This window comes from Dromiciops gliroides, chromosome 2 (assembly GCF_019393635.1).
Source record: "Dromiciops gliroides isolate mDroGli1 chromosome 2, mDroGli1.pri, whole genome shotgun sequence".
In the NCBI taxonomy this organism is placed as follows: Eukaryota; Metazoa; Chordata; class Mammalia; order Microbiotheria; family Microbiotheriidae; genus Dromiciops; species Dromiciops gliroides.
In genome coordinates this window covers 73,120,999-73,146,427 of record NC_057862.1, presented here as the reverse complement: position 1 = coordinate 73,146,427, position 25,429 = coordinate 73,120,999, and the positions used below count along the sequence as shown (strand labels likewise).

The 25,429-nt window shown below is 38.8% G+C and overlaps 1 protein-coding gene and 1 non-coding gene across 2 annotated transcripts; both read right to left on the bottom strand.

Moving 5' to 3' along the window:
* Nucleotides 1-100: 100 nt before the first annotated feature.
* On the bottom strand, nt 101-25,400 carry TIMM23B (translocase of inner mitochondrial membrane 23 homolog B). The gene is made up of 7 exons (XM_043989215.1): nt 25,078-25,400; nt 21,888-21,946; nt 18,005-18,098; nt 17,652-17,736; nt 16,293-16,351; nt 14,787-14,897; nt 101-625 (listed from the first exon to the last, which is right to left on the bottom strand). The coding sequence occupies exons 1-7, from the start codon at nt 25,187-25,189 to the stop codon at nt 510-512; spliced, it is 636 nt and encodes a 211-aa protein (XP_043845150.1). The 5' UTR covers nt 25,190-25,400; the 3' UTR covers nt 101-509.
* On the bottom strand, nt 16,736-16,940 carry LOC122745051. The gene has a single exon (XR_006355344.1). It is a non-coding gene; the product is annotated as a small nucleolar RNA SNORA74 (small nucleolar RNA).
* Nucleotides 25,401-25,429: the final 29 nt, after the last annotated feature.

The window sequence follows — 25,429 nt, the reverse complement described above, 5'->3', positions numbered from 1 at the left end:
CCCCCAAAACCAAAAAATATTAACTCCCAAACCCTTAAACTGAACCATGGTTATGATAGACACTTTAAAATGGAACTTATCTTTATGCTGATATTACAGCTTTTGGTTCTAGGAATACTCTTTATTGGGAATAAAGCAATGTGTTCACAATCAATCATTAAATGAATAACCTGGTGATATGATGTTGACAATGGGAATAAGTCTTACTTCAAAAGTTCAGGAGTAGTGGAGAGTGGACATGCAGCAGAAAGTTCTCAAAGGAGAAAATGATGACTGTGCTACTCACTTAATGAGGCATCAGATGCTTTTGGCTCCAACACTACTGGCTGGAAGAAGTGCCAGTCCTGGTAAACTGTGCCAGTGATCTTCATGACAGTACAAAAGATCCTGTTTTGTTTTTTTTTTCATACTAATGTAGGTAGATCAGAACATTACCCCAAATTGATTTTACAAATCAACCTGGAGAACTTTTGATGTGTCCTCTATCCATTCAGTTCTCAGTACAAGCTCTAAAGTGACTGTTGTGTCATGGAACCTTTCATGTGCTCCCAGTTGTTGTATAATGCATATAGGCTAGTAAGGGTCAGCCCTGTCAAACCACCTCTTGCTATTCCACGAAGACCACCTGGAAGGAAACAGTAAAAGAAAGATTAAAATACGAATAGGGTAACAGCTATATCATCTTGCCTTGCAACCAAAGAATAGAAGACCACAGTTAAGCAAAACCAGCCAAGCTTGGTTTGTTACCTTTTAAAAGGTAACTATTTCTGTGATATTTTTCCATTGACCCTAATTTCTTGAGCAGTTCACCAGCTCTTAGTTTTATTTATTAATTCTATAGTTTTCTTTCTATTTTATTGGTGTTTCCTTTAATTCTCAGTGTTTCCAATTTGGTATTTAATTGGGGATTTTAAATTTGTTCTTTCTCTAGCTTTTTTAGTTGCATGCCATTTCATTATTCTTTCTCTTTTATTCATGTAGGCATTTAGAAATATAAAGTTTCCCCTAAGAGCTGCTTTGGTTGCATCCCACAAATTTGGTATGTCATCTCAATATTGTCATTCTCTCGCAGAAGTTATTGTTTCTATGATTTGTTGTTTGACCCACTCATTCTTTAGGATGAGATTATTTAGTTTCCATTTCATTTTTGGTCTATCTTTCCATGGCCCTTTATTACATATTTTTATTGCATCACAATCTGAAAAGGATGCATCTACTATTTCTGCCTTTCAGGTTTTGATTCTCTAATACATGGTCCATTTTTGTGTATGTGCCAAGTACTGCTGGGAAAAGGTATACTCTTTTCTAACCCCATTCAATTTTATTTACTTCTTGAGTTGGCTTTTCAATCTAACCAGTGTCAGAAATAGTATTGGGTAAGGGCATACTTTTAGGATAGCACTTATAAAGACTGCTAATCTGCTGCAAGCTATAAACCTGAAGACTTCTTGGGCAAGAGGATAATCTAGTTGCATTGTAGTTGTGATTTAACTTAAGCCTTTTGGAAATGGCCATTTATAATCACAATTTTGGTGACACCAGAGGCTAACAATTATAACTAATTTCTACACTGTGCTACTTGCAAAAAAAGGGACAAGACTCCAAAATGCCTAAGGCAAAGGAAAAGGCACCTTGAACACCAAACTGACTTGTTTTGACTTTAAAATGCCTGGTAAAACTAATGAGGAATCAAGGAAGACAAGTTATGAAATTATTTAATTTGAAAAAACAAATACAATAAAATTTTCTAAGTCCCAGCAGAGAAATCTTACTAAATAACTTTCTGCTATAAGGTACCCCCAATGTCAAGAATATATTTACAGTTAAAACATGTAACTTTTTGTTCACTTAATTTTCTTCTGGTTCAAAGTCCCTTTAATGAAATCTTAGTCTGTTTCATCAAGTGGCTATGCCTGTGGAGCTCAAAAAATCCTTGAAAGGTTTCAAGTATGGGCTCTATGTATGAGTTGTCTGAGGATGAGCCTTGCTAAGTTTAGAGAGATTCAATAGGTTTGCCACAGTTTGATGGATTTTGGGGGGGCAGAAGAGCTCCCAAAGGCCATTCACTAAAGCTACAGAAGGGTTGCAATCTGACAGAAGGACAAATTTACCATTTCTTGAAATAGTGATTGAAGTTGCAACCTAATTTTTCAAAGCAGTATCTGCAACACATTCATAAGTATGTATGGCTTAAAGAACGTGGATCTGGCACAAAAGTAGTTTCCATCCAGGGATTTCCATTTAGGACTGTTGACAGAATGAACAGAAATCAACCATCTCTCCTCATCCACACTTACTCTACCACGGAAAAGGAAAAAACCAAAACCCTTCTAACAAGCAAAACAAATCCCTCTATCAGTCATGTCCAAATAATGTCTCTCAACTGAACTCCAAGTCCATCACCTTTCTGTCCAGAGGTGCATGTTTTATCATGAGCCTGCTGGAATAGTGGTTGGTCAGTTTTTACAACGTTTTTATTGCAGTTTTTTGCCACCACAAAAGAGAGTTGCTATATATATTTTTATACATATGGGTCCTTTTTCTTAATCTGTCTGGGGTACAGACCTAGTAGTGGTATTGCTGGGTCAAAGGGTATGTTTTGTAGTGGGGGGTGGGGTGCCCCGTGGCACACAGCAGGGTGGGTAGTTCCCACTGCTTGCCAGAATGGCTGGACCCGTAGGCAGTTCCACTAACAGTGTGTTAATATACCTCTAACATTTGTCATTTTCCTTTTTTGTTAATTTCACTAATCTGAGGGGGGGGGTGAGGTGGAATCTTAGAGTTGCTTTAATTTTAATTTCTCTAATTAGTGATTTAGAGCATTTTTTTTTCATATGGCTATTGACAGACTGGATATTAATTTTTAAGATACAGAGAAATGAGAAAGTCCACAGGAACAGGAAGTCAAAGAAGCTTTGTTTAAATTCTTTATGTACTTTTACACATCTCTAGATAAACAGGGATTATTTACTCCAGTTAGCTCTTCAATGTAACTGAAGTGTCTGAGCTGGACAACACATGATAGTTTAAAGGTAAAATGGAGATAAGATTCAGATTTACTTAAAAGCCTTTATAAGAAACCATATGCCAGATACCACCAACAGTTTGTGAACCTAGCAGAGTTATTGAGCAGGAATATTTCAAAACAGACACAGTACACTTCTAGAAGGGTTGCACTCACAGCTGGATTTATTAGATAGAAAAAAGGACCACTCCCTCCAGCACTTACCCTGGTTCTGCCAGCTTCTGATAACAAATTTGCCTCAGCTCTTCTTAGACAATCTAAATTTCTTCATTATCTCTCTCTCTGCAGAAGCTATAGACAGTTTTCAAGAGCTTTCAAATGTATGGGTAGGATTAGGAAACTAACCAAGAACGAGAAAAAGTGGCAAGTGAAAAAGCAGATTATAGATCTATTAAAGGATGAAGACACCCTTGCCCAAACCTGTACCCTTTCTCTATGTTATAGAGTGTAAACTTGGTGGGTACATTTGTTATGATCCTCTCGATGCCACTGAAAAATGGCAAATATTGAAGAATCATATATATATATATTCCAGCTACTACCCTAAAATAATTTTATTCATTTAGGAAAGATTTACTTGGTATACCTTTGACCTGCAAACCAATAAAAAAAGGGCTAGGATCACTGGAAATCTGTGTAAATTTAACTTACTCTGTAAAGGGGCAATAAGCTGGACAACATGGGAGTAAAGCTATTCGGACATATGTAATAGGATTAATAATAAGTAGTTTAGTAGCTCTGAGTCACCTGCATGGAGTCACGTAGTGAAAACTACTTGGAGCTAAGAAAAACCAAAAAGGGCAGTGCTGCAGATACTTCAGCTTGTAAGTAAACACTCATTATAAGACTGAATTCCCTGAACCTTAACCAGTGTGTCTAAACTGGATTAGCCTTTAAATCTGGCTACAGGCCAAAACAGAATCTGCACAAATAATAAAGTAATTCTAGTTTTCATAAGGGTTGGACTTTGTTACGAAAGGATGTTATTCTCCTTGGTTCCTGTGGGTAAGTTTTTAAAAATTAATGGAAATAATTAAAAACACAACTAAAATACAGCAAATATATTGGGGATCTTGTAGTAACAATGATGAAAATGTATTTCAGTGCTTTCTTATATGAGATAGGAACTAAGAAGTTTGTAAAGCATTGGGGCTTGTTTCTTATTAAAGGAGTTTTAAGTTTCCCCTTTTAGCATAAGTTGTTCTCTGGAAAGCTTGTTACTTGTTACTAAGGTATAGCTAAGCTCAAATCAATAAAGCTACTTCTTTGGAAGCAGAAAAAGAGAAAAATTTAGCCAAATAGGCTCTAACAATGGATTGTGTAGTGAGAGATTTTATTTACCACATGAAATAGTCCTGGATACATGTGGTGGAAAACACCTGCAAGCAGGCAAGGACTGGCCTGTGTTTTAAAGGCCGAAGCTTTTTTCTGATTTCACTCCCTGGGGTTTGTCATTCTTCACTACCAAACTCATCCATCTGAAAGCTTGACAAGTCACAAGGCAGAGACAGTTGCTGTGTACCCTTTCCCTGTGTCACAGCCCAAAGACATTTAAAATGGGGAATAAACCCTTCGACAAGTTGGCTTAAGTGTCAGCATTTTCATTCTGTGCTCTCAAGATTTGTAGGAAGTTAACAGCAACTTCCCTTCTGGAAACTGTTAAACTGTCCCATGGTGCACCCTAGCTCAAATGACAACTGTTTAATAACAAGCTACATTTAGGTCTATCCACAAGTACAGTTGCCTCACATGGAGCAACTGCATATGGCAGATCTCCAAAGGTCAATCTCCTCTCAGGAAAAACAAGCTGGATGAGTAACACATCCTCAGGACTAGTTCTGAGAGTAACAGTAAATTTGATTTCAAAGATTATCTGTTTCTCAGAATTTGGGTATTTTAGAAACCCAAGTCTCACCCAGGAAGGAATGAGGTTTCCTCCTGCCTTTTCACATAGCAGTCAATCTCATGCACAGGTTATTCTATCAAAACAAACAATGTCATATAAATTTCCATTTATGGAACCGCTCCTGATTCTTGCCACTCTAAGAAAGTATGAGTGTGCTTTAATCTGGTTTTGTAAGGCAAGCTATTTCCCACAAAAATGCAAGGCACATTTTGAAGTAACAGAGCCCATTTAGGATGTAAAGAATTCTTTCCTGTCTTACATGAAGTCCCATCTGGTAAACCATCAAGATTTCAACCAGGTTTCAGGGCAGCCCCTTTCAAAATCACATAATGAAACTCAACTTGGTATTTTGGAAGCTGTCATGTACCCAGCACTCTCACATGGTTTCTATGAAAGATGCAAATGAACAAGATCATATGTTTGTTAAATCACTTACATTATTTATAGTCATATTTGGTATGGGGATGTTATAAGCCTTACACAACTCCAGGATTCTAAACACATATGTCTGTATAGTCATTCCTTCCATTAACATCCTACTCTGACACTGCATCAGAGTGTGGAGGTGAATTAGGGGAATGAAAGTTCTGGCAAGGCTAAACTGGGAAATCTTAGATTATGGATTATAAAACATTTGTCTCATGGGGCAGCTAGGTGGCGCAGTGGATAGAGCACTGGCCCTGGATTCAGGAGGACCTGAGTTCAAATCCGGCTTCAGACACTTAACACTTACTAGCTGTGTGACCCTGGGCAAATCACTTAATCCCAACTGCCTCACCCAAACAAACAACAACAACAACAAAAAACCCCAAAAAACAAAAACATTTGTCTCACAAGAATGCCGCCCAAAAGACTCATGCCAAGTTGGTGTCTGGGTAGTGAATTCTTTGGCAATACCACTCTGTTTACACCAAGATGTAACGGATTGGGATTCGTGGAAAAAATCATGGATCCAGAGTAGATACATTCACTCAATCTAATCTATCTAATCATCTTTCAAAACATACCTAGCCCAAGGACTTCCTCACCTCAACAAACTGCTTTTATTTTCTTCCACTTCAAAGCCCACCAATAATTGGTTGGTTAAGTTACTGACTAACACATCCCACCATTAGGTAGATGGCAGTGGCACAACTGAAACGAGACTGGATTGGTAGTAAGGAAATGTGTGCTTGAGTCCTAAACTTGCCAACTAACACCTGTAACCTTAACTTTAATAATAACAATGACAGTAATAGTGGCTAACATTTATGGAATGCTTACACTATGGCAGGCACTGTGCTAAATGCTTTACAAGTATTATCTCATTTGGTTTTCACAACAACCCTGGGAGGGAAGCGCCATTATTACCCCCATTTTACAGATGTGGAAACTGAGGCAAACAGAAGTTAAATGACTTGCCCAGGGTTACATAATTGATAAGTATTTGAGGTCACATTTGAACTCAGGCCTTCTGACTCCAGGCCTGGCGCTCTATTCATTGTGCCACCTAGCTGCCTATTGGAACCTCAGTTTTTTCATCTGTAAAATGGAAGGGTCAGACTAGATGATTTTTAAGGCAATTTTCTATCCTGATAGTCTATAAATTAAATTCTTAGAAGCAGAATAAACATGAAATATTTAAAGTATATGAGAGAAATTGACTTTTCATTTTAGAGCTCACTAAGCTTCTTTTATCACTTTAGAAACATGACAATCCCATGTGGAAAACAGATTTTTTGAAATGCTATTGATAAATTTTTCTTGTCATATAGAAAATATCTCATAAAGAATAATTAACACCTTTAGTGTTGTACCCTTTAATTGACATGTTGAACTTCTATCTTTAACTCATGCTCTATGGCATCCAAATTTTATTGCTATACTTTACATTTAGGAATATGACTAACATTTACGTAAGATGTGTTACATGTATTTTACAAGGTGAGAAGGTACAATATTTGCTATTCTCAAAAGTAATAACCTAATATTTTATGTCAGATGTCATGTTAGATTTATAAAAACCCTATCTACTTTGAGATATTCTACAAGAGGAGAAATGACCTGTTTATATAGTTTAGATTAAAATTTTGTATTTATTATACCAAATTATGTGTAGGTGGCAGGAAATGTGAAATGGAAGTGGTTTTTAGTGTGCACATTGAAACTCAAACACTGACCCACTGATAATTTGGTATTAGCTTACTGTAGCTCACAACACGAAAACACTATGGATTTTTGGCTTTGCAAATGGTCTTACCTGTGTTACATCTAAATTTGTGTTCCAAGAACAAATCCAAGCCAATTCTTGGGCAGAGGAGGTAATAACATTGAAAAGGGCTAATTTAGAGAAGACAAGTTTTCACAAACTAACCATACTCCAGGAGGCTGTACCACACTTTCCTGTCCTGTTTCAGTACAGCTGGACCTTGTGGCTGTGTGATTTTGACTGAATTCCTTCTCCACTCTATGGTGGTTGTAACCCTTTCATGTCTTTTTAGAATATATCAACTTATCATGAACAACTAGGCAATCTTTTTGTAATGGGCATTTCTAAACGCTCTCCTTCAAGTCCCTTCCATGTTCTCCATGAAACCTCCCCTCCCCTTTCAGGTGCTGCTGTGTTCTCCCCCCCACCTCAATTTTCTTTTACTCTGCTTAGCTGTATACAGCTCCCCACCTCTCCAAGTAGAACACAGCAACTTGAGGATAAAGCTTTTTGCATTTCGCTGTGCTGTGCACACATTAGGCATTAAATGTTTGTTGATTTGAATTGAATCTGTGTAATAATGAATGCTGTTATATGAAAAACTAACCCTAGAAAAAATAAGTACAATAGTTTTAGTTCTCCCTTCATCTATATATATAACTATGGAAAACAAGGCCTCACAAAACAAAGGAATTGGGCCTATCAGTGCCATTTCTCTGAAATATGAAATCATGGCCTTCAAAAGGAAGTATAATTACTAAGTAATTACAAAGAAATAAGGGAGTTGGTAAAAATCACTCAAAACTTCCAATTTTTCACATCAGAAAGTGAGTCCATTGTATTTTTGTTGTTGGAAAATGTTCTAGTGATCAATTTTCTGTTCTCTTTTATCTTGTAGCTTTCTGTAGCATCTGATACTGCTGACTACTCTTCTCTTTGATAATTTTTACCTAGTGTTTTTAACCTCAACTCTCATGGTCCTTCTGCATCTGACTGTTCCTTCTCTGGATCTTCCTCCTAAATAATTGTCATTGACCTTCTCTTTCTACATAATCTCTCCCACATGTTGATCTCATTTATTCCTATGTGGTAGATTCTAATCTACAGCTAGATCTTGATCCCTCAAAGGTCATTTAAACTACAAATTAGACATTTTCACCTGACTATCCCACAGGCCCTTCCCACTCAACATGTTTATAACTAAGCTCATCATTTCCCCATAAATTCTGCTCTTTTCTCCTACCTTTCCCCTCTAACATTTTCAGTCACCAATTGTTTAAACTAACCCATCCTTTTTCTTAATCTCATAATGCAACCATTGGTCCATTGCTGTCAGTTACATTTCTGAAATATTTTGTGTCCATTCCTACCCCCACAAAAGTTCAAGCACTCATTGCCACTTGCTTACATTCTTGCAATATTCTTCTAATTTCCCCCTCTCCTTAAATAAACTAAAAGTCATCTGACCCAAGCTGCTGCATTTCCTATCTCATTTCAAAACCCCATGTCACCACCAGCATCCATTTATCACCCCTCCCCCCCAATCTCCTCCAGTCTCTGGCAATAGGCTGGTCCTTCTCTTGGCTAAAGCCAATTCCTCTATATGTGCACTTGCCCCTATCTGCCCTTCACCCCCACCCCCATTCTTTTCGAGCAGACTGCAGCCTCAATTATTCTTTCTGTCTACTGCTGTAACAAGGCTGGGAAATGCCAATGGACCATATTGCCTAAGTAACCTCACCTGGGCCCTGCTCTGCCTGCCTCTCTAATTAACTCAGCATCGTATTCACCACCACAGCTCTTCCAAACCTTTTCCTTCCTCTTCAATCCCCCATGGCTCCTGCTCCCACAACTGGTATCTTTACTGCCTTTTTTTTTTTTTTTTGGCCTTTGCTGCTTATTTCACAGAAAAATTGAGACCATGCCCTGAGAGTCCTCTCTTCCGTCCTCCTCCTCATCCCACATCATTCATGTGCCTTCCCCATTATTTTCTCTTTAACCTGCCTCATAAGCCACATCATTCTATCCCATCTTCTCCAGCAGATTGCCCTCTTATTATCCCTGATCTCTTCAATCTTTCCCAGTCTTTTGGCTACTTCCCTGCTACCTACAAAACATGATCAAGTCTCCTTCATCCTCAAAAAACCCAAATTTGATCTGTCCATCCCTGCAGCCTATCATCTCTCCTCCCTTTTGTGGTTAAACTTCCTTAAGAAGGCTGTCCACAAAAGGTGCCTCCCTTTCCTTTCGCTCTCATTTTTAGGTCTCAGAAAGCTTCTGATCTCAACATTCAACTGACACTATTCACTCCAACATTACTCATGATCCCTTAATTGCCAAATCTAATGTCCTTTTCTCAATCCTCACCTATTCTGACCTCTCTGAAGCCTTTGGTATAGCTGAACACCTCCTTGATACTTGTTTCTCTGCTCTCTTTTGGTCCTCCCCCCCGCTGCCCCCCCTTGTACTTCTCAGTCTCTTCTGTTGTATCGTCATCCAAATTAGTGAAGTATAGGTGTCCCCCAAAGATCTGTTCTGGGCCCTTTACTATCAATCAGTCAATAAGCATTTCTTAGAAGCTTACTAAGTTATAGGCACTGTGCTAAGCCTGGGGATATAAAAGAAAGCAAGATGGTCTCATTTCTTTTTTGGTGGGGCAATGAGGGTTAAGTGACTTGCCAAGGGTCACACAGCTAGTAAGTGCCAAGTATCTGAGGCCGGATCTGAACTCAGGTCCTCCTGAATCCAGGGCTGGTGCTTTATCCACTGAGCCACCTAGCTGCCCTGATGGTCCCATTTCTCTAGGAGATTACAGTCTAATGGGAGAGACAACTAAGAGTCCAGGGAGTGGTCGAAGATGAACAAGGTTTGGAGTTGCAACATAGAGGAAGAAGAGAATGACAGTAAATTGTGATCAGATGAGGGAATCTCAGAATGAAAAAACCTAGAATTACTGCATCTGTGGGTGATGACAAGATCAGAGGTATGACCATCTTTGTGTGTAGTGGAGGTGGGGAAGAGGAGCAAGAAACTGGAAATAAACTGAGGAACTGGAATGTTAGGGTGATTGAGGGAGTTTTAATATGTTCAAGTCCCTCATTATGAGAGCATATTCATGGGGAGGAAAGAAAGACTTGAGCCAGGGACTGAGCTGAGGACGTTGTTGGTCTCCCTGCCTCATGTCTTTACTACTGCCCCCCCCCCCCAGCTATCAAAGTGATCTAGTCTGACCAGGTTCCCCGAGGTCTTTGGCTCCCTATTTTCTCCAAGACCAAACATGAAATCCTATTTAGCTCCTAAAGCATTCATAGCATGGATCTTCCTATACTTTCCCCTATGTACTCTGTGATGCAGTGACACTGGCTTCCTTGCTGTTTTTCAAACAAGACATTCCATTTTCTGATTTTGTCCCTGGTGCTGGGTCTCTCCCATGCCTGGAATGCCCTCCCTGCTCATCTCCATCTCCTGAGTTTCAACCCAGATCCCACTTTCTGCACGAGGCCTTTCTCAGTACCCCTGATGCTAATGCCTTCCCTTTGCAACTACCTCCACTGTCTGGTATGTTTCTTGCTTGCATGTTGTTTCCCCTGTAAGAATGGGAGCTGTTTTTGCCTTTCTTCGCATACTTGGCACAATGTTTAGCACTCAGTACGGGTTAATAGATGCCTTCTGACAGATTGTCAATGATATAAAATATAAATTCCTCTCTTTGCGCTTTTAACACCCTTTACAACCCAGCCCACCTTGTCTTTCTAGCCTCACTGGACATTATTCCTCCTGACACAATCAGACCCAACCAGATTGGCCTTCTTTCCATTTCCACACACAACACTCAGCTTTTCATCTCTGAGCTTCTGTCCTGTCCATCAGCCATATACTCCCTTCTCACCTCTGCCTCACAGAATTCCTCTCTTCCTTGTAGATGGAGCTCAATGATCATTTTATAACATGTAGCATTTCCTGATCCCCTACCTACCTGACCCACCTTCCCAAATGTCCTTACACTTAATAACTTTGTATTTGGTCTCTTTTACAGTTATTCTTTATGTACTACTTTTCTTCATTATAATTTAAGCTTCTTAAGAGGAAGGACTGTTTCATTCTTTGTATTTGTATTTCTAGGGCCTAGCACACTGCTTGGCACAAAGGAGGTGCTAAATAAATGCTTGTTGATTGACTGATCCAAGTCATCCCACATACAACTCAGATTCAGCTCAAATCTGACTGGCCTCAATGTAGCCTTCCAATTTCTTACTCATGATCTCAATGCTCTTGCATATTTGTATTATATTGCTTAGTCTATATGTTATCACCATCCCTGACAGGTTTTGTTTTTTTTAGGACCGAAACCTTATCTTTATATATCTTCTCGCTCTATGAATTATATGGAGTAATTTAAAAATAATCACCTTGAATATGAATCATTAAAATTCCTTCTTACTCTAAGCAAACAACCTATATTTTATTACCCCTCACTAATAACACTAATACCAATGACTCACTCAATGTTATGGTTTTCAAGGAAAGAAGATAAGACTTAAAACAAAAGGGCATTAACTACAATTAATCTTCATCTGGCTTTTAATGAAAATTCCGATGTCGAAATAAATCTATCTTTATTAGGTTTTGGTCTTGTGGCCCAAGTTAGAGATTATAGCTAACAACAGTTGAAGGAAATGTCAGAAAGGGAAGAGAGCAAATACTACAGAACCTTTTCAAGAAAAGCCTGTCACAAAAACATCTCTGATCAGATGTAAATCTTGGCCAGAACGCAAACATTCAGAGATCCCAGCCTGGGTTTGGGGTGGTGGTTGTGTAGCAGCGTTTGAGAGGTCAGAAATCTGTGATATCCACTGACACAGCCAACCATTAAAGCACTAAAGATCTCTTTCTTTGCTCTCTGGCCTCTCTCCTACATGGGACTTCTCATGTATATCCATGGAAATGTTGCCACCAGCTCACTCCTCACCCACCTGATTTGTCAGGCAGCCCTCTTGCCGAACTGCATCACAAAAGTATGCTGCAGGGGCAGCTAGGTGGCGCAGTGGATAGAACACCAGCCTTGGATTCTCGAGGACCTGAGTTCAAATCCGGCCTCGGATACTTAACACTTAATAGCTGTGTGACCCTTGGCAAGTCACTTAACCCCAATTGCCTTGTAAAAACAAAAACAAAAACAAACACAAACACACACACACACAAAAAGTATGCTGCATAAAATCCTATCACTCTAATCTACTATGTAGATTAAATTTGCAGATTATCCCACAGCCTAATTCTTGGCCTGATGTATCAGTGAAAGCTATTGATTCCACTCTACTGTTGACATACTCCCTGAAACAACCTACCCACAGTTTTGAGATTCATATGTGAGGTCTGAAACCACTTTGGTTCTATTCTGGTTTGTACCAAGGCCTCTCTCTTAGCTTTATACCTTACCTAGGAGTAGAAAAGAACAAGTATTTCACAGCAGTATTATTAGCAGCTACTTGTAGCAGTAGCAACAGCAGCAGTTATTAGAACCAGTACAGAATTTCTGAACTTATTTGTACTATTATAGTCCAGAAAAACCACAAGCTTTTCATTACATACCATAGCTTTGTATTTTTTCATGAGACATCAAAATGCATCTATTTTCTTTATTAGACCATTAAATATAACGCACCAAATGGTGACAGAACAAGTGTCAACAGTTTAAAAATAATTTATACTAAAAGTCAGATGGGTGTTTGCTTTCAAACTACTATCATTCAACTAAAACAAATGCTTTTCATTTATTTATAGAAGTACCACGCTGCCCCCCCCCCCCCCAGTATCCACTGGTCACCATAATGTTGCTGATAGGTAGATTAAATACAGAGAAAATTTATCTCCTTCCCATGATACTTTTATAAGCATAAATCTTCAATGGACTGCTGATAGCTACCCAATCTTTTGTCAAAGAACTGAGCCAGACTTGAGGTAAGAAATACTGCTTTAGGGGCAGTTAGGTGGCGCAGTGGATAGAGCACCAGCCCTGGAGTCAGGAGGACCTGAGTTCAAATCCGGTCTCAGACACTTAACATTTACTAGCTGTGTGACCCTGGGCAAGTCACTTAACCCCAATTGCCTCACCAAAAAAAAGAAAAAAAGAAAAAAGAAATATTGCTTAAAAAAAAATTGATTTGTGATAACATATACTTTTGTTAATCATAGGTATTCTCAAAAAAGAGAAATCCCCTTCTCTAAAACAAAATCCAATCCTAAAGAGTGATCTATGAATATTATCGAGAAAGAAACCCAAAATTTTACAAATGTGTTGAAAAACTTAGCAACTCTGAATTTTCCATGACTGAAGTCTTGTATTTTCTATTACTCTAGTTTCACAGGTAAATGATTGATCATAGAGTTGGCATTATTCTGAGTCCAGAAGCAACAATAAACATAATTTCATTGGATACTGGCTCATCTCATAATTCAGTGTGCAGTTTAGGTTGCTGCAACAGAATCATAGCTTATGTACCAACATTTGAAACAGAGGATGAGGAAGTAGGGAATTTTCATGAAAAATTTAACAAAACTCCAAATTTAATCAACATATACTTTGTAATTGGGTGATTTCAAAGCAAGGGTGAGCATAGGGAAGGAAGATAAAATAAGATGGAAAATATGATTTGGGAGTAAGAAAAAAAAAAAGAAAAACAAAAATTAAGGATAGGCAAAAATGTCATGTCATCCATATGGCACAACTATTTTCTTCAAGAAAAGAACTGGAAAGTGTTGGGCACAGCGAACACAAACCATTAAACTGATCATGGTTTTTTTGTGTGTGTGTGTGTGAGGCAATGGATGTTATGTGACTTGTCCAGGGTCACACAGCTAGTAAGTGTCAAATGTCCGAGGCCAGATTTGAACTCAGGTCTTCCTGACTTCAGGGCCAGTGCTTTATCCACTGTGTCACCTAGCTGCCCCATATGCTACATTCTTACTTATGATCTGCAATAATAATAGTAATACACGCTAGCTTTTATAGAGCACTCACAACATGCCAGGCCCTGTGCTAAGTGTTTTGCATGAAGAAATATAGAAGAAAACCAGAGCAGGGGATGAATTGGCATGCCACAGAGGGGCTGTAAGCAGTATCACTGGAGAGCACTCTATTCCTCTCCAGGCTGTATTGAGCCTTTCCTACAATGTCCCAGAAGCATCTTGACTCTAGAAGCCTACTCTACCCCAGGATTTCACTTTGGAAATACCCTTCCTCTGTGGTGTGGCCTTTCTTTCTTGGCTGCCCCTCCCTCCCTGCCGTCCCTACAGTTTTTTTTTTATGGGCTATTCAGCTTTCCCAAATAGAATGGAAACTCCCTGAGAGCAGCAACTGTCTTGGCTTATTCCCAGTTTTGCCACAGTGCCCAGTGCTCTTGACTGGGTTTAGAGGGAGCAGTAACTACATCGATTGATGGGAACACAGATCCAGCAAAGGATGGAAGAAACAATGACAGACAACCATACAGGCTGACACACAGGAATGAGAATCTCATATCCTCTTTTGCTCCATAAATAGCCTAAAGCCTAAAGTTTACTGCAATGATTATACAATTTGCTTCCTGAAAACAGCAGATAGTTTTATATCAAATACTTATAAATTGAACATCAATTCTGACCCTGAAATTAAAATCAGTACCTACCTGTACATTTATACAACATTCCTGTCATGGTTCCAGCTGCTACTGTATTGATGTCATCTTCTGCACCTCGTGTTTTTTCTATGACAACACCAAATGCGCTATAGAGAAGAGCTGGGAAGGGAATGGAAGTGAACAATGAAATATCAGAGCAATCACTCCTTTACAGCTTTCAAAGCTCTAATGAGGACTTCATTTGTCTTTTTAAACACTTTCCAAAGGATGATTTTGAAAGTATGGTATCTCTCTGGGCTTGAAATATGTTTCTCTAAAATATTCTTCTTGATTATAAAAGAATCACACATCTTTTTCTTAACCTTTATGTATATACCCCTTTATTCTTAGAGTTCTCTTTTTGCTTACAAGAAAGCTCACTAGATGCTACGAAAGCCAAAGTATTTTGAAGCTTTCACATAGGCACCACTGATTCATCACCATTATCATTCACTCTAACCTACCTAAAAATGTCAAACCTGGTAATCTATAAAGGAACTGTTTTCTTATAATGTTTAGTCCTGGTCAGTGGGCGACATGCCAGTGCAATCTAATCCAGTAAATAGAGCATGCTGCTAGGAAAACACAGAGGGAAGGCTTGATTAATGTATCACATCTCACAATAGGACCTTGAACTCTTCTTAACATAAAGAACCTTTCTGGTTTGAACTGACTTCATTTATTAATATGGGCTATGACTTCAGTTTCCTTTTTTAGTTTCTGGGCATTTTCACTGGCTGCCCTTCATGCTTGGAACACTCTCTCCGACCTTGCCTACTGATTTCCCTGACTTCCTCAAGTCCCAAATAAAATTCCATCTTTTACAGGAAGCCTTTCCCAAGTCCTCTTGATTCTAGTGCCTTCCTTCTCTTAAGTATTTCCTATTGATCCTCTATATAGCTTGCTTACTATATATTTGTTTACACACTGTCTCATCGATTGGATTATATCCTTGAGGGCAGGGACTATCTTTTGCCTTTCTTTGTATTCCCAATGCTTAGTACAGCATCTGGAACACAGTAGGCATTTAATAAATGTTTACTGATCAATCAACTGAATTTCTGCTTACAGAGAAAATGTCAGAACTACTCGCTATCAAGACTAGTAGGAAAAATAAATGGAGAAATAAGGCAGAGTTGAAGGTGATATTTAAAATTATTTTCATTATGCAATTACCGACTTTCCCCTCAGAAAATGCAAAGAGAGAGAATAAGAGTAAGCAACACTTTTTTTTTGGGGGGGGGGGGGTGAGGCAATTGGAGTTAAGTGACTTGCCCAGAGTCACACAGCTAGTAAGTGCCAAGTATCTGAGGCCGGATCTGAACTCAGGTCCTCCTGAATCCAGGGCCGGTGCTCTATCCACTGCACCACCTAGCTGCCCCCGTAAGCAACACTTCTAATTTAAGTTTCAAAACTCTCTAGTTGCACTACTGGACTAAAATTTGGTTATTTCTTAAACTTCAAATGAAGCTTACATTATTTAATTTGTTGTTACCACAGAATACTTCTACTTACCCAGAGACCCCAGGGTGTTAGCCCATAGTGCCCCTTGCCTGGTTATCATATTCAAAATCCTATTTAAGAAAGAGGGAAAAAGTATCACTTTTTCATCATTTATTTTAGAGAACTCAAATATTAGAACTTTATTTAGAGCTCCAACACAGCTTTAAAATACTGATTTTGACAATTTTCTTTTAAAAAATTAATGTCTAAATTCACTTACATCTATTAAAGAAGGTCTCATGTTTGCCATTCACATTATGTCAGATACCATCAACATTTCAGCCTACCCAGGAATTGAGAAATGCACCTATAATAATTGCAGACCCATAATCTTTCACCACAGTCACAAAAGCAAGAATGGAATGTATTTTTAAAGCTGGCTTATGGGCCGGTGTTCTATCCACTGCACCACCTAGCTTCCCCTGAGGTAAAAACAAGTCATTTTAATCATAATTTATGTCTGCTCCCACACTAACACTGAAGAGTCAAAATGGCTGCTCAGCCCACTCTCAAGGAAGCATAGTCTCTCTCTGTCCTGATACCAGGAATCACTAGAACAGTGAAGGTGGCAACCAGATCAAGAGGACAATCCATTACTCTGCCAGTGGTGTAACGCCATCACAGGAATGGTAATGTCCTGGATAGCTGACTATCACTGGCCCTCACAAGACTACCATGTGACAGCAAAACAACACATCTATGATCATCACATGTTCAACTAAAAGCCGGTTTGTTTTCATTGGTTTCTACACTGTAAAGTTTCTAAAAGTGGTAGACAAAGTATTAATAAAGACAACCCAAGATACCTGTGGTAAAGTTGAATTGTAAGGAAATTAATTTTATGAATTGTTAGGTTGTAAATCTACCACAGCATACTAGTTTGTTTTTAAGAGAACACATTTCATTTTAAAGTTTTAAAAGGACTTTCACATCTTTAGTTTCATTTATGGTACATTTTTGGTTCGTAAAAACCACCTAAGTACGAATTCTATTATGATGATGGAAAGGATTATCGAAGAATTCCAAGTTGTCCTAATTTAAGACCACCTTCATTCTGAATGCAACTGCTACAAATGACTTCCTCCCCAAACAAAGCAAAGTCCTTTGAATTAATACCTGAATAAAAATGAAAAGAATCTTACTTGGTACATGTTGTGAAAGCAACAGACAGCTTTCAAGGAAATGACCTTCACAAAGTTTCAGGGTCTTAACACAAGGACTAACAAAACTATTTACTGCCCCCTGCTGGCTGACCTTATGACAAGTAGAAATTAGTCTTTAAACCAACCCTACCACAGTTTTGAATAAACACAGAGAAAAATCTGAACAAAGTTGAAATATTTAGGTATTATGACATCAAAGGGGACTTACTGCACATTTCTTGGCTTAGACCAGGCCATCTTACGTGTTTCCTTCAATCCTAGCCGTAAACCATTCACTGCTCCAAATGCAGCTCCTAAAGAACCAAGGTAACAATGAACTATACAGAGGATTCAGAATTAATGCTACCACTTCAAAACTTGTAACAGTTTGAAAAAATAACTCTGAATAGACATCTTACAGAAAACACAATTACTTTTGAAATTCCATTATGCTCTAAGAAGAAGGAAAATTCACCCCATTTTCTTGATGACTTTCCCAACCTCATCACGGTGTAGTGCACTGCACTGCACACCTTTCTGACCTAAAATAGAAAACAGTCAAGTATGGAGATGTATATCTACCTGTTATACAGCATCCTCCAATGGTAAAAAACGCCAATTCAAACCTGCCCCGCGTTTTATTGGCTCCAGTGGGTAAAATAAACTCATCTGTGTCCTAAAAAAAAAAAAAAAAAAGGAAAACAAGTTCATTTGGCCTCTGGAGACATACCAATTGTCAAAGTCCTTTGTGATTTTCTAATATAAATCTCCAAAGAAAGTGAAATTTTAATTAAACTAAATCCAACTACAGAAATATCCCACTTGTTTGGAAGTCAGATTTCTGATAACTTCAACTGCATGGAATCCTGAGTGAAGTGAAGCAAAATACTTATCACAAAACTTAGGAGAGGAGAGTGACAGCCAATTTATCGGTTTGTTTTGCTTAATGATTCTTGTTCCAAGGAAGGTTCTATTCTGATGTAGAATGGTAACGAAGTGAAAGTAAGGTAAAAAATTGTATCAATGCAATTAGGAAAAAAAGAACTAAGAAGAGCTCCTCACTCAATACAGTCAATCGTACTTAACCTGGTTTGTTGGAATTATGTATAATCTAGTAAGCTCATAGAATAGAAAAGAGCAAATAAGCATGGGGTCACAAAAGTATTGTGGAAAGAACATATCAGGGGAAATCTGGGTTCAAATTCCACATCTAACCCCTACTAGTCTAAGTTAGTCATTTAACCTGTCAGGCTCAGTTTTCTTGTCTCTTAAAATTGGATTTATAATACTTTAAAGTACCTAGTTTACATGATTTTTATAAAGATGAAATGCAATAATCTACTTAAAGTGGCCCATAAACTTAAAATCACTATACAAATGTAATTTATTACTGTTATTAATAAACATTATCAGAGGCAGAAAGACTAATAGTATTAAGAAACAATTGCTAGGAAAAACTGACAGTGAGGAAAAAGACAACAAAAAAGTTACTGTGTGCAGAGCACCTATAAGAGATATAAAGACACAGAGATTTACTTTTATTTATTCATTCAACAAATATTAAGACTCTGATGCACATAGTATACAGAGTGCTTTAAAGCTGAAAAAGCAGTGCCAAGATTAGGAAAAATCTTTAATCTAAAGTAATTTAAGCTTAGGGGCAAAGAGCCCCATCTACTTTGAAGGCCTTGAGGACATCGGCTACAGTCACATAACATACTGACATTGAGGATGGCCTTGAGTCATCAAGATAAAATTATGTTCATAGGATTACAAAACTTTAGAGCTGGAAGGGACCTCAACAGCTACTTAGTTCAACCTGTAAGAAACAAAGAGTCACCACACGCACACACACCTCCCACCCATTGTCTCCCCCCCCCCCCAATCCATGGAGAGCACTACACATGTGTCTATGCACACAGTGAGGTCACGGAGCCTCTGCCTGACTCACTCCTAAGGCAGCACAGCACACTGCACGTGCAGATCACGAATTCTTAGAGTTGTTCTGACGTTAAACCTAAAGCTGCCCCTTGACTTCTCAAAGCTCCTCCCCGGCCTGTGGGGCCAAACAGAACAAAATGGAATCCCTCTTGAGGGCCCTGCAGCGACTTGAAGCGAGCTACTCTGCTGCCTCTTGGCTAAACTCCCCCCACTTCCTTCTACTCATCTTCCAATGACACAGACTCAAGGCAATTAAACTTGACTCTCCCTCTGGAGGCTCCTGAACTTAATGTCTTTCAATAGTGAGGCTATTTTGCAGAGAATTAAATACTACTTTTTTTTTTTTGGCGGGGCAATGGGGGTTAAGTGACTTGCCCAGGGTCACATAGCTAGTGTCAAGTGTCTGAGGCCGGATTTGAACCTAGCTGCCCCCAAATACTACATTTTAAAGCAAGATTTCCATACAAAATGGTTAAAAATCTTAAAAAAAAGAAGTTTTGGCATATAAAAAAGGGGGGATCAGTTAACTATAAACTTTACTTATGTAGATGTATCTTCTTTGTTTTTCATAGCAGCCAGACAAATAAGGGGTCACAATAATCAGAATCTTTGACATTCTCTCCCATAAAACCAGAAAGAAAAATAAAATCTCCCAAAACAGCATTATGAATTTACTAAGAAAATCAACTTTTAATTGAAACCCATGGATCTCAGGATGCAAAGACAACCCTATATCCACTTTTTTACTACTCCAAAGCTAGAAGTAACATTTGCAATGACACAACTGCAACATTAAATGGAGATGAGGTTTTATATATATATTTATAAATATATATTTTTTTGCAGGGCAATGAGGGTTAAGTGACTTGCCCAGGGTCACACAGCTAGTTAAGTGTCAAGTGTCTGAGGCTGGATTTGAACTCAGGACCTCCTGAATCCAAGGCCAGTGCTTTATCCACTACGCCACCTAGCTGCCCCGAGATTATATTTTGATGAGGTTACTAACAAAGGAAGTCATAAATTTATTTTACAAAGAATTTTAGCTAGGTTGAACCAAAAACAGTTTAAGAAAGAAAAATCCAAAAACCAAAAACTAATCTATAGCTAACCCCAAACTGAATTAATCAGCAGACTTTATTTCCTCAGTATAGTAGTTAATCAATGTTTTAGTGCATTACTGTACACAGATATTTTCTTATTGCTACATATTAGAAACAGAATCTTGGAATGAAGTGCAAGCTTTAAGAGGTCATTTCATCTAATGAATAAATATCCAAACCCCCCTAAATTTAGGGTGAATCCTAGATAACTATGCTAATTTCTATTATATAGCCCTACTTCTGGAAATAGTGGCAACTAGAAGTCAACTAGAAGTAGAAAGGAAACAAAATCCTAAAATTCATCATCTAAAGAATTATGTAATAACGGGAAGTTAGAGATTTTAAACAGTGAATTACCAAGGAATTCTTAAGAGTGCCAGCTGGGGAAGACTTGTATGAATTGATACAGAGGGAAGAGAGCAGAACCAAGAGAAAAATTTATATAGTAACCATGTTATGAAGAAAAATATCTTGAAAGACTTAAGAACTCTGATGGATGCAACGATTAGCTATGACTCCAGGAAACTGCTACCCACCTCCTAATGGAAGGGTGATGGACTCAAGATATGGAATGGGACACATATTTTTTGGACATGGCAAACATGGATTTCTTTTGCTTGACTATACTGGTTACAAGGATTGAGTTTTTCTTTCTTAATCTGGAATGGGAGAAGCTAACAATAATGATGCCACTCTTCCCCCAAAGAAGGTCACTGGAGCATTTTTAAAAATGCACAGAAGAGAACAAAAATTTCAGAAAGATACACAGCTAAGCAGGGGAGCTTTGATAATGACATGGTAAATTTATTATATTACTTAAAGATTTGTGGCTTCACATATAAACATTGTTTCCTATTCAACTTTGTATATTTTGTTTTGTTCAATAAATTCAGAATTTTTTGTAAAATCCCCATTAATTCTTGGTTAAAATTTAAATTCTTATATAGTTGTCAGATAATGAAACTTGACAGTTATGGCACTCCAGTTGGGGTTTTTTGTGTTTTTTTTTTTTAGTGAGGCAATTGGGGTTAAGTGACTTGCCCAGGTCACAAAGCTAGTAAGTGTTAAGTGTTTGAGGATGGATTTGAACTCAGGTACTCCTGACTCCAGGGCTGGTGCTTTATCCACTGCGCCACCTACCTGCCCCTCCGGTTGTTTTTTAAACAGCTATTTCATAAGCCATTATGAAGTATATATCCCAAGATCATGCTATAGCACAAGTGATTCAGAATTGAAAAGGAGTTGGATATGGTTCTTCCAAACCCCTCACTCTGCAGATGAACAAACTGAGGCCAGGTCCTTTAACTACAGATCTTTCTTTTCAATGCAACACACTAGGTTTTTAATAGGTTGATTAGGATATAATAAAATTGGGCAGAATTCTAGGATAAATAATGGAACATAATGTTCAGACTCAATCTTACCTGTATAAGGTATCTGGGATCCACATTTAAATACGGAGACAGAGGACTCATACCAGTAACTAGAAAGAAAACAGATATTTTATCACAACCAGTCTTTATACTGTACCATAATTTATATTGTATAGAAGGAGCAAAGTCAAACAGATGTAAAATAAGCCAATTCTTGGCAGAGAGGAGTAGCTTTGAGTTAATGACATTCCTTTTTTATATTCAAAAAGGCAGAATTTTAACTGGGTTTGGTGTTAGCTGACTAGGTTTTTTTTCCCCAAATAATGTTTTGATACATTTTGTCTTTATATCAATTATTTCTTGTGAGTAATATTAGCTCAAGCAATGCTTCTCCCAACACACTCCAGAGTAACTATTAAGCATAAATATATGATGGTAATAAAATTTGATAATGCATAGAACATTCTGTCTTTGAAGTCTCCTGCCTCTATGCTATGAGTTGGGTGGTGCATCTTCTTATATGTTCTCTGGAACCATCATAGGCTTTTCAATTATTCAAAATTAGAATTCCTTGCAGCTATCTTTTCATTTACACTCTAGTAATCATTATGTATACCGTCTCCTTAGTTTTGCTCATTTTACTCAGAATCAGTTCATAACCAATCTTCCAGTGTTTCTCTCAATTTTCATATTCATCTTTTTTTTTTAAAGTGAGGCAACTGGGGTTAAGTGACTTGGCCAGGGTCACACAGCTAGTAAGTGCCAAGTATCTGAGGCCAGATTTGAACTCAGGTACTCCTGAATCCAGGGCCAGTACTCTATCCACCGCACCACCTAGCTGCCCCCTTCATATTCATCTTACACACAAAATGATGGGCACCCGTTTTGATTCCAGGTCTTTGCTACTACAAAGAATGATGTTAGTATTTTGTTATATATTGGATCCCTGTTACTATTTTTTATTTCCTTGGAATATAAAATCAGTATTGGGAGTGCTGGGTCAAAGCAACAGGTTAGTAATTTTTCATAGCTCCTACAACAATTTATTAGCGTCTATCTTTCCAAAGTGCTTCCAACATTGATGGTTCCCGTTTTTAGTCATCTTTTGAGAGAATACAGAGTGTGAGGTAAAACCTCATAATTACAGTTTGCATTTCTTTTACCATTAGTGATTTGGAGCCTATTTCTGTTTGACCATTTATAACGTAATTTTTCCTTTGAAAACTGGAAACATCTCTGTTATATATTTGTATCAATTCCCCATAAATCTTGGATATCAGATTTCTATTAGTGTTTGGGATAGAGATAGGACTTGTGATTTTATTGATATAGGTGGGCACTCAACTTGCAATTTATAATCTTGGCATAGGTGTTCTTAATCTGGGGGCTGTGAAATTTTCTTAAAGAATATTTTGATAACTATTTCAATATAACTGATTTCCTTTGTAATCTCATGTATTTTAATATATGCATTTAAAACATTCTAGGAAGGAGTTAATAGGCTTCACCAGACCACTAAAAGAGTCCAGAACTCCCCAAAAGTTAGGAACCCCTATTTTAGAGAGTTGCCATGGCTATGAAAGGTTAAGTGACTTGTCCAGGGTCACAGCCACAAATTTATCTATAAACAAACAAGCCTGGGTTTATGGGTAATATTTGATGCCAATATTTTTCCTCACTCTATTCTATTACTTTATTCATACTTTTATATAATCAAAATGATCTATTTTGTCTTTTGTGATATAATTTATCCTCTTTTTTTGGTTAAGCACTCTCTCCCAGACACAGCTGTAAAATGTACTTAATCTAGTACTTATTTTTTAAAATGATGTAACTTTTTATCTTTGGGTCACATAGCTACCTCGAATTTATTATGACATATGGAATAAATCATTGGTCTAAGCCTTATTATTATTAACCTACCTTCCAGTTTTTCTAACAGTTTTTGCCAAAAAGGGAATCCTTTTTCAAATAATTTATGGCCTTAGGTTTAAGAAATACTGGGATTGTTTTTAATTGATTGTTTTTTGTTTATGTAGTCTATTCCACTGATCTAGTTTTAATTTTTTAAATGAATATCAAACAGCTGTGATGACTACCGTTCTTTCATTTGTACTTTTCCCTCATTATTTTTCTTTATGTTCTAGAGTCACAGAATACTAAATGTGTACATTAATTTTTGTAATACTGTACTTTCTATATAGAGAAATTTCTCAGAAAAGAATTCTAGGACAAAGGTGGAGGAAGGGCAAATTCGATGAGAAATTATTATTTTTTGGTTGGGGAAATGAGGGTTAAGTGACTTGCCCAGGGTCACATTGCTACTAAGTGTCAAGTGTTTGAAGCCGTATTTGAATTCAGGTCCTCCTGAATCTAGGGCCAGTGCCTTATCCACTGTAGCTCCTAGCTGCCCCTGGATGAGAAATTATTAAACACATTACAATAAATTCTTAGGAAAACAAAAGAAAAAGGACACCAACCCCAAATTCATCTTTAGAGGAACCTGGCTCTCAGTACATAGGATCCCAAGGTCAAGTAGGCCTCAACTCATTTTTCTTACCCATAATCTGATCAAGTCAGCAACCTAAGACAGGACAGCATTATTCCCTGGAGGAGCTGGGCTCTAAACCAGCCCTTGTTGGAGATACTATGGTCCAGTCACAGAATTTCCTTTTGCCCCAGTTTCTCCACCTCTAAAAGAAGACTCGGTTCCTGACGCTTGCATGAATTTGCTCAAAATAAAGGTGTCCAGTAACGTGCGTAAGAGGTTTGAGTTCCTGGGAAGGAGGGGCCTTCCAGAAAGGCAAGTTATAGAATTGTGAAGACCCTCTCTTCACCTTCGTCTTGATATGTCTGGTTCCAGAAAGGGAACAGAACCTAAGCTCCCTGAGGGCAGGCGCCACACAGTCATTTGCTGGACCCCCTGGGTGTCCGGCCGGGGCCCAGCAGCTCTTGAGAACGAAGTGGGCTCAAGGAGAGCCCTTCCCACACCTTCCATTCGGTCCCAAAGATGGGTCCCAGGCTCGGCTCAGTGGACGCCCCGAAGCCACCCCATAAGTCCCCAAGGAGGCGGGGCGAATAAAGAACAGGGCCGACCATGACCCTCCTCTCACCGCCCCATCGCCGCCCCCATGCTCACAGCCGGACCCCACGGAGCGAGAGGGAGAACCGAGATCAGTTGAGAGGAAGAGGAAGGGGGAGGGGGAGGGGCCGGGGGGGGGTGCTTGGGGCGGATACTCACGGGGGACTCCAGCCAAATCCGCGTTCGAGTAGCTCATCCCGGCGCCGCTCCCGCCGAAAAACCCTGCCAGGCCTCCCGTGCTCCTGTTGCTGTTCCCTCCGCTGCCCTCCATGGCCCCGCTCCTTCCTTCCCGTCCACTGTCCGAGGTCTCCGCTTCAAGCCGGGGCCCCTTCCGCGGTCGCTAGTCCGCGTCACGGCGCGGACCCTTGACCGCGATGCTCTCACCTTTTCCCGGCCGCCGCTGGAGGTTCCGCCGGTACCGCTGCCACCGCCACCGCCGCCACCACCGCCGCCTCCTTCACGCGGTGACCTTCCGGGGCGCCCAGGGACCGTCAAGCGGCTAACATCCGCT

Excerpts from the sequence above, each read along its gene's own strand:
- TIMM23B (XM_043989215.1), bottom strand. The coding sequence starts at position 25,189 with ATGGAGGGCAGCGGAGGGAACAGCAACAGGAGCACGGGAGGCCTGGCA. Across the intron at positions 21,947-25,077 it reads GGATTTGGCTGGAGTCCCCC|TTACTGGTATGAGTCCTCTG; the intron begins GTGAGTATCCGC and ends TTTTCTTTCTAG. Across the intron at positions 626-14,786 it reads AATGTTGTATAAATGTACAG|GTGGTCTTCGTGGAATAGCA; the intron begins GTAGGTACTGAT and ends GTTTCCTTCCAG.